This window comes from Salmo trutta, chromosome 28 (assembly GCF_901001165.1).
Source record: "Salmo trutta chromosome 28, fSalTru1.1, whole genome shotgun sequence".
In the NCBI taxonomy this organism is placed as follows: domain Eukaryota; kingdom Metazoa; phylum Chordata; class Actinopteri; order Salmoniformes; family Salmonidae; genus Salmo; species Salmo trutta.
In genome coordinates, this window is record NC_042984.1 from 28,820,666 (window position 1) to 28,830,261 (window position 9,596).

Below are 9,596 nucleotides of genomic sequence, written 5' to 3' on the forward strand. Positions count from 1 at the left end.
TCCTGGGAATCTAACCTACTGTCCTGGTGTTGCAATCACCAAACTTTACCAACTGAGCCACAATAAGTAACACCCCCATGAATATGCAAATCACATACATAATTTTTCCATGTCCCATCTGGTGTTCATAAAATGGAACTGAATTTTATGTCATAACTTTATCCATCTGTCTAATGCCAATATAGTAACCCACTGCATCAAATCCCATCAGTTTATTATGAATGCATATTAAAAAAATTAATACAAAAAAAACAAAAGGCCAGAAGTAATAAAACAATTTATTACTATTATTCCCATGAACAATCTATTTATCATCATACTATTATTTACTCTAGGGATATTACCTCGCAATTCTTCTCATCGTTCCTGCTTAAAAAACAGTTTCTCCATTTGATTGTTCAATATCTGGAATACTAGTTTTTGGTGTGAAATAATCATCGTTCTGTATTTTCTGTTTCCATTCATTTCTTGGCTCTGTTTAAGTCTACCCAGCAGTGATAGAAATGTATTGCGGCAGTAAGACTTCCTAGTGTCCGCACACAGCTTTTCTTCGTCCATCAGGCTCATTCCTGATCTGCACAAGCTCTAAGAGCACACATTTGATTCTACAGTAAAAGTACAAAATAAACATCTAAAATAGATGGGGAGCAGCAATTTTCTCTGCGGTCAAAGAAGAGCACTTGTGTGTTTAACTTTTCTTATTACCATGCTTCTGTGCAGTTTCACTATTAATGTGACAGAGGGCAGTGTCGGTCAGACGAGGAGTGGATTGTCTAGCACTGCCACTCCAGCAGCCACACCTCCATCAGAGTGTTCATCACTCTTGGTCCTCAGCAGATGTCCAGCACACTCATTCAGCACCATGTCTTGCCCATGCCTGTGTGGACGGACACACACACACACACACACACACATTCAGAGAGGAGACAAAAGGCATCTTCATTACTCTGCAGGAGTACATTGTTATCACCACATCTTGACGCAATAGTTTTCAGTGGGCCAAAATGTATACCACCTCCAATTACAGTATACTTCCTTTCAACTCACATATACAATTTCTATAAAGTTGTCAAGACAGGAATGTATACAGAAGGGTCTTTGTACCTGACATAGGCCCCAAATACACCCAGCTCACTTAGGCAGGTGCTGAGTTTGAGTGGCGTCCCCAGCCTAAGGAGGTAGTTGTGTACAGGGCGGGGCTGAACCTTGTCCATCAGAATATAGGCCATCCTCTCTGTGCTCTGCTTCACACCCTCCAGTACCTGACATATCTCAGCTCCATAGAGGTTGTTGCCTACAGGAGTAGAGGAAATCTACACTTTAGCAGACAGGCTAGAGCATGACAAGGTTAGAGGTCAGGATCATGAGAAATGTGAAGCAAAGAGCCGAGGTCCTCTTACCCCCACCTTCCCTCTGTGGCTTCAGGACAAACTTGTCTGGTTTTGCCAAAGCCATAGCCACAGTCTTGTCACCTTCTGGTCCCTGTTAGTAAGATTGAATAAGAAAGTTGAAGCAGAAAAGCAAACTGCTAGGAAAGGCTTTATAAAGAAAGAGTTATGTACGTAAACATTGTCAAGACTCCAAAAGAGCCCGGTTTTGTTCTCTTACCATGTCTAGAGTATACAGCCCAGCAAAGGTGGCCCGGATCTTATCCACAACATCAGGTTCACCAGGAAAGAACCTCTCCAGAACACCCGGTCTGGCCAGTTCCTGTTGGACCTTCTTGGTGCCAGCCAGGTGGGTACTGATATCTGGACATTTCACAGCCATAGAGCGTTCCATCATGAGACGAGCCTCCCAGTTCTACAAAAAAAAAAAAAAAAAATCATACACATTGTCATGATAATAAGTGATTGCATCAGTTTCACGATGACAGATTTTACAACCCCAGCAAAGCTCTGAGACCGTGAAGAAAAAAATGAAGATGATTGTGTTCAAACCTGTTCTGTGTAGTTCTGTGGCATGTACCCATTGCGGAAATACACAATAGCAACCTCCCGCCCATCTCTGCAACAACAAAAAACAAAACAAAAATGAAACAATGAGCATGGCATTACATTGAAAGCAAAGCAATGTTCAACAGTCTTCATCAGTAACAGATGTTGCAAAATCAAAACATTAGTATATGTCGAGCACGCAAATGACCGTAACAAACTTTTTACAAGAAAGTACCACTTACACAAACAGCCTCTTATCCTGATCAAGGAATCCCGTCTTGGCTACATCTTCAAACTGTCTTCGTATAACAGGAATATTTCTGAAAACAAGCAGAAATATTTTATGTCGCGCCATTTTGATATACCAAATGGTAGTCAACTACATTTGTCTACCATGGCTACAAAAATGATAGGAGGCTCCATCACAGCATCACCAACAGGATAAAAATCGGATGATTGCGTCAGAGTTGATTATGATGCGTTTGACCAAGCACCCAGGCCTTACCTCTTCCATAGCTCATTCTCCACATATCGATGGTCGAAGATGTTTCTTTGGAGCTCTTCAACCAGATACAAGACTACTGCCCTTTAAGGACAGAGAATTACCCATATTAAAAGCTCAGCAGTGGTATCTACTTTGTGTTCTGTTACTGACATAGACAACCAACAAAACGTCCTAGTTTTCCATATCCTCTTTTTTTCTTTGTACAAACTGACGGATGTCAAAATGCATTCACACACCTGAATCCTAACCAAGGAACCCACCTTTCTGAGCCGTAGAGGTCCCAGGCCTTAGATAAGCCCTTTGCCAGACCTGCAGAAGGGTTATTGTCTAGGATACGCTTGCTATCCTCCAACCGACCAGCCACCTTCAGGATGTGTCTATTGATGCAGACATAGACAGGGTCATTCACGGGGCATTCAATTGTTTACAACTTCTCTTCAAACCAAACATACTTCTCCAATTCCCTTTTCCATCCTCCCGTATCTTTTACAGCAGCAGAATAAAAACCTTCAGCAGGGAAAACCGGCAGTATTGTTGTGGTTCACATACCGGTGGACGTTTGGCGTGTGTGAGGCAAGACCACCAAAACTGGCAGCAATGGTGTTGATCTCGATCTGCTTCAGGGAGGCACTCCCATCCTCATTCTGGTCCAGCATGTAGTCTGAGCGATTCAGACCCAAAACTATGGACTGGAAATGCACAATGAATAAATGAGCATGAGCAAAGTCTTTGACCTCATCCTAAATGTATTTGATTGTTGCAACTTGAAATGCATTCAAACATAGCATCTGATATTGCTCAGCCTTCAACACCATAGTACCCTCCAAGCTCATCATTAAGCTCGGGGCCCTGGGTCTGAACCCCGCCCTGTGCAACTGGGTCCTGGACTTCACTGATCCTCAACACAGGGGCACCACAAGGGTGCGTGCTCAGCCCCCGTACTCCCTGTTTACCCATGACTGCATGGCCGCGCACGCCTCCAACTCAATCATCAAGTTTGCAGTTGACAACAGTAGCAGGCCCGATTACCAACAATGACGAGACGGACTACAGGGAGGAGGTGAGGGCCCTGGTGGAGTGGTGCCAGGAAAATAACTTCTCCCTCAACAAAACGAAGGATCTGATTATGGACTTCACGAAACAGAAGAGGGAGCACGCCACTATCCACATCGACGAGAATGCAGTGGAGAAGGTGGAAAGATTCAAGTTCCTTGGCGTACACATCACTGACAATCTGAAATGGTCCACACAGTGTGGTGAAGGCGCAACAGCGCCTCTTCTACCTCAGGAAGCTGATGAAATTTGGCTTGGCCCCTACGACACTCACAAGCTTTTACAGATGCACAATTGAGAGCAGCTTGTCAGGCTGCATCACCGCCTGGTACGGCAACTGCACCGCCCACAACCGGGCTCTCCAGAGGGTGGTGTGGTCTGCCCAACACATAACCTGTGGCACACTGCCTGCCCTACAGGACACCTACAGCACCCGAATGAAGGCCAAAAAGATCATCAAGGACATCAACCACCCGAGCCAAGGTCTGTTCACCCGCTATCATCCAGAAGGTGAGGTCAGTACAGGTGCATCAAAGCTGGGACCGAGAGATAGAAGCTGTTTTTCAATCTCAAGGCCATCAGACTGTTAAATAGCCATCACTAACACAGAGGCTGCTGCCTTCATACAGACTCAAAAGCATTGGCCGCTTTAATAAATGGATCACTAGTCCTTTAATAATGCCACTTAAATAATGTTTACATAGGAGATGAGTAATGTAAGCTATGTATATACTGTATTTTATACCATCTATTGCATCTTGCCTATGCCGCTCGGCCATCGCTCATCCATATATGTATATGTACATATTCTTATTCCATCCCTTTAGATTTGTGTGTATTAGGTAGTTGTAGAATTGTAAGATATTACTGCACTGTCGGAACTAGAAGCACAAGCATTTCGCTACACTCGCATTAACATCTGCTAACCATGTGTATGACCAATAAAATTTGATCTCATGTATATACTGTATTCTATTCTACTGTATTTTAGTCATTTTACTCATCCTAATATTTATATATTTTTTTATTACATTATTTTACTTTTAGATGTGTGTATTGTTAGATATTACTGCACTGTTGGAGCTAGGAACACAAGCATTTCGCAACACCTGCAAAAAATGTGTTACCAATAACATTTGATTTGTTAGAAAGCAATAATACCCTACCTGGGTCTTTCCTTCCTGTAAAACATGTCTGTATATATTGAACAACCTTCCAGTGAAATCATCCACTTTGATGGTGCTGGCTAGAGCCTCCTCCAGGAAGCTTGAGTCCTGGCTGATCTTGTCCACCAGTCGGTTGTAGTGCGTTTGTACTGCTAGAGCCTGGTGGAAGGTAGCCTCGGGCACTGGCGAGGGGAAAAGTGTGAACGGTGCATAGGTCACCACCTGAAACCAAACACAATAAGGGTGCCTTCGTAAATTCCCCATGACAATCTACTCTGATTTGAGAGTGGCAGAGTGCAAAATAATTGAGGAGTTTGCGAATGCCCTAAACTCTTGTTATGGCAGATATGTAAACATCGGCAAAGAAACTGAATTCAATTGTTGCCAGTAACCCAGTTAGCCACCAACGCTCTAGATAACATGAAAACAGCCTAACCAGCTCTGCTAGGGCGAGTAAAATGTTCAAAGTGAGGTGTTAAAGCTTCTTCCAGACACGAAAGAGAGCAAGCTTATATTATTTTGGATGATATATTGATACTTTGAATCCAAGTTTCGATTTGCTAGGTAGCGTTAGCATGCGCTAAATCGGCTGTACCTTTGCCAAAACTATGGAATTTTTACTCCTATAGCTTGTTCTCCATCTTCTTTTTAAATAGTGAGTCAATATGTTTTCAGCACTTATTTCCACGACTGATCAAAAACTCTGCTGCAGATATATATAGTGAGTAATGTTTGGAACATCAAATTGCTATGAAATCACAGTATCAATTCGGAAAACATATAGAATCGTGAGAACAGCCATATATAGTACCAGTTAAAAGTTAGGACACACCTACTCATTCAAGGATTTTTATTTTTACTATTTTCTACATTATAGAATAGTGAAGACATAAAAACTATGAAATAACGCATGTAGTAACCAAGAAAGTGTTAAACACAAAATATATTTTATATTTGAGATTCTTCAAAATAGCCACCGTTTACCTTGACAGTTTGCACACTCTTGGCATTCTCTCAACCAGCATTACCTGGAATGATTTTCCAATCTTCCACATATGCTGAGCACTTGTTGGCTGCATTTCCTTCACTCTGCGGTCCAACTCATCCCAAATGATCTCAATTGGGTTGAGGTCAGGTGATTGTAGAGGCCAGGTCAGCTGATGCAGCACTCCATCACTCTCCTTCTTGGCCAAATAGCCCTTACACAGCCTGGAGGTGTGTTTGGTCATTATCCTGTTGAAAAACAAATTATAGTCCCGCTGAGCACAAACCAGATGGGGTGGCGTATTGCTGCAGAATGCAGTGGTTGCCATGCTGGTTAAGTGTGCCTTGAATTCTAAATAAATCACAGAAAGTGTCACCAGCAAAGCACCCCCACACCACCTCCTCCATGCTTTATTGTGGGAACCACACATGCGGAGATCATCTGTTCACCTACTCTGCGTCTCTCAAAGACACGCACATTTGGACACGCAATTTAGGAAGTAAACTGAAATACACTTTTTCCCCCTTTTTTTTTTTAAGACACGCACATTTGGACACGCACATTTGGAGAAAAAGACAGATTTCCAACAGTAATGTCCATTGCTTGTGTTTCTTGGCTCAAGCAAGTCTCTTCTGCTTATTGGTGTCCTTTAGTTGTGGTTTCTTTGCAGCAATTCGACCATGAAGGCCTGATTCACGCAGTCTCATCTGAACAGTTGATGTTGAGACGTGTCTGTTACTTGAACTCTGTGAAGCATTTATTTGGGCTGCAATTTCTGAGGCTGGAAACTAATTAACCTATCCTCTGCAGCAGAGGTAACTCCATTCCTGCGGTCCTCATGAGAGCTAGTTTCATCATAGTGCTTTATGGTTTTTGCATCTGCACCTGAAGGAACTTTCAAAGTTCTTCACATTTTCTGTATTGACTGACCTTCATGTCTTAATGGACTGTCATTTCTCTTTGCTTATTTGAGCTGTTCTTGCCATACCATGGACTTGGTCTTTTACCAAATAGGGCTATCTTCTGTATACCACCCCTACCTTGTCACAACACAACTGATTGGCTCAAACGCATTAAGGAAAGAAATTCCACAAATTAACTTTTAATGCACACCTGTTAATTGAAATGCATTCCAGGTGACTACCTCATGAAGCTGGTTGAGGGAATGCCAAGAGTGTGCAAACTATTTCATAGTTTTGATGTCTTCACTATTATTCTACAATGTAGATAAAAGTAAAAATAACAAAAAACCCTGGAATGAGTAGGTGTGTCTCCAAACTTTTGTGTGTGTGTGTGTGTATGTGTGTATATATATATATATATATATATATATATATATATATATATATATATATATATATATATATATATATATATATATATATATATATATATATATATAAAAAGTTACCTTTATTTAACTAGGCAAGTCAGTTAAGAACAAATTCTTATTTACAAATGTGACCTAAACCGGCCAAACCCGGACGACGCAGGCCCAATTGTGCGCCACCCTATGGGACTCCCAATCCCAGCTGGTTGTGATACAGCCTGGATTTGAACCAGGGTGTCTGTAGTGACGCCTCTAGCACTGAGATGCAGTGCCTTAGACCGCTGCGCCACTCGGGAGCCCTATATGTCATGATCGTGAGGTACCTGGAAAGTCCCAGCCCCAGTGCTTGATTTCCGCCGAGGTCAGAACGCTAGGATCAACCCTACTCCTCGGCCAGAGCGGCCGGTGAGCGCTCTGAACGCTCCAAGAGTCTAACGCTCTGAATTTACCAAAGGACAATCTGACAACACCCTGAATTTACAAACGACCAGAGCGCATGTACAATAGTACAGGTATGCAATTGAATTGCATTAACTGTCTTGGCATTCTGTTCTCTGAACATTTAAGATGGTAGATTAGATACTTGGTATAGTGAAAAATAAACAGAATAACATGTAACATGACCACTGAGACAGACTATATTCCCACAGGGCGCAACTTTGGTTTTGGAAGTGGAGGGGGGATACTTCTAAAACCAGTCAGATAACCACTCTAAACAGCCTACCTTGACCGCTCGGAGGCGTCTGCATGGTCCTAAAGCACACTGCTGCCTCGTTTTGTATCAAATTCCAATGATAAAACTGGAGGGGGAGGGACAAAAATGCAATTTCATACATGCCCCGCCCCCCCCGCGCGGTGAAAGTTGCGCCCCTGGATTCCCACAAATACATTCAGACAACACAGGCTCAAAAGAGAGAATTCCTGGCATGGCTGGGCATTACAAAGGCATTTTTGAACAGTATAGTTCCAATGGCTGCCCAGTTTCTCCTTCTCCCACTTCTCCATTGAATTAACCCAGACAGGTGATCTTCACCATCTTATAGTAGAGAATTCTATAGTTAAATCAAACAGTTCAGTGTGTCTAAAAGGTTTAGCCTAATCAAGCAGAATAAGGTTTACCTCTGATGAGTTGGGTGTCTCTTTAGTCCGCATCAACACTCCATTTAGAAGGGCTGAGTCTTTTGCCACATCCACTAAGTCTTTTATAAGATCATTATCCATCAACACATCCTCTGGTATCCCGTTGGCAGCCATTGCAGTTCACCTGTGCAAGGTGAGACCAACATAACGTACTTGCATTGTAACCATGACAAAGCAGATTATTGATTTAACCTTTATTTAGACAGGGATTCCCATTGAGATTAGCTTCAACCGCAACTGGATTCTGATTCTGACGGGACATTGGGCTGATACAGAGATGTAACGTTACATACTAAAGTTAGCAAGATACTGTAGCTAGCTAGTTAACGTTAGCTACCAGCAGCATCCACATACACTTTGGCTTGCTATCAACCTAAATGCACCACCACATTTTAAATGACAAACCTGTCCTTCTATACGCCGATTATGCTCAGATGATGTGCTCTGGAATGGCAACCCCCCCCAAAAACACAGATGTTTTTCCCTAGAAGAATGAACACCACGGATAAACATGGATTTGAGCTCTTCAGAGCTCACTACCGTGAAAACGTATTCTTCTGTGGATTTTATATGACAGTTGGCAACCAACTTTAAGGTGCATTACCGCCACCAACTGGACTGGAGTGTGGACCAGCGATAGCGAAGGTCTAAATCCTGCCCAATATTTTCGTCTCCCTAAGGAAACGAAATACATCATTCAATACTATATCCCCTGAAGATTTATCCAGCAATTCAATTAATCCTGGCTCTCCAACCCCATTACTCCTAAAATCTAATAACAATCGCTCCCTTTCCCTCCCATATTTCTGGCACTGAAATAGAACATATTCCACTGTTTCCATCTCCTCCTGACAATGATCACACCTCCCAGTCAGATGTCTCCCCACCAATTACAATGTACTATTGAGCCTTGTGCCCCCCAGTCTCAGCCTTGTGACTACACTTCCCTCCTTTCTCTCTCAGTCTGAGGACCTCCCTGCCCCCACCTTTTCCTGGATCTTACTGTGTACAGGTGTCTTCCCTTTCTCTCCCTGTTCCACAACTCTTGCCATTTGTTTTTAACCACTGTTCTTATCGACCCCTTGGCTTTACTGCTTGACAATTCCATCTCACCATTAGGATGTTTAAGAGGCTGCTTGGCGATAACATCCACCTCCTCATTCCCCTCCACTCCCACATGAGCTGGTACCCAGAGGAACATCACAAATACCCCCGTCTCATCCTATACAAGCACTGCAAAACCTCATACAATACATCATGTCTGCTCTGAGACACAAATGTATTTAAGCTCATCAGTGCTGCACAGGAGTCAGAGCAGATGACTACTCTGTCTGGCCTCAACCTCCTCCACCCACTCTGCAGCCAATAGTATGGCCAACAACTCCATTGTGTAAACAGATAAACGATCCGTTGCTCTTTTAGTCACTGCCACCTTAAACTCAGGAAATACTAAAAGCTGCACCGGTCCTCCTTGTTTTAG

General features: G+C 42.8%; 1 protein-coding gene across 2 annotated transcripts; it reads right to left on the minus strand.

Moving 5' to 3' along the window:
* Nucleotides 1–260: 260 nt before the first annotated feature.
* LOC115165949 (glutathione synthetase) lies at nt 261–8,669 on the minus strand. 2 transcript variants are annotated; one of them, XM_029719485.1, is made up of 12 exons: nt 8,522–8,669; nt 8,096–8,240; nt 4,662–4,883; nt 2,992–3,131; nt 2,703–2,819; nt 2,443–2,523; nt 2,180–2,257; nt 1,941–2,007; nt 1,609–1,803; nt 1,401–1,482; nt 1,105–1,294; nt 261–877 (listed from the first exon to the last, which is right to left on the minus strand). In XM_029719485.1, the coding sequence occupies exons 2-12, from the start codon at nt 8,228–8,230 to the stop codon at nt 754–756; spliced, it is 1,431 nt and encodes a 476-aa protein (XP_029575345.1). In that variant the 5' UTR covers nt 8,231–8,240; nt 8,522–8,669; the 3' UTR covers nt 261–753. The 2 variants fall into 2 exon arrangements, with proteins under 2 accessions (XP_029575345.1, XP_029575346.1); XM_029719486.1 differs by lacking the exons at nt 8,096–8,240; nt 8,522–8,669 and adding an exon at nt 5,690–5,724.
* Between the last annotated feature and the right edge of the window lie 927 nt (nt 8,670–9,596).

Bases quoted from the DNA above. Each gene is read 5' to 3' on its own strand.
- LOC115165949 (XM_029719485.1), bottom strand. From the start codon at position 8,230: ATGGCTGCCAACGGGATACCAGAGGATGTGTTGATGGATAATGATCTT. The intron at 2,820-2,991 runs GTATGTGAACCA...CTGCATCAATAG, and splicing joins CACACGCCAAACGTCCACCG to ACACATCCTGAAGGTGGCTG. The intron at 2,524-2,702 runs GTGGGTTCCTTG...CTGTCCTTAAAG, and splicing joins GACCTCTACGGCTCAGAAAG to GGCAGTAGTCTTGTATCTGG.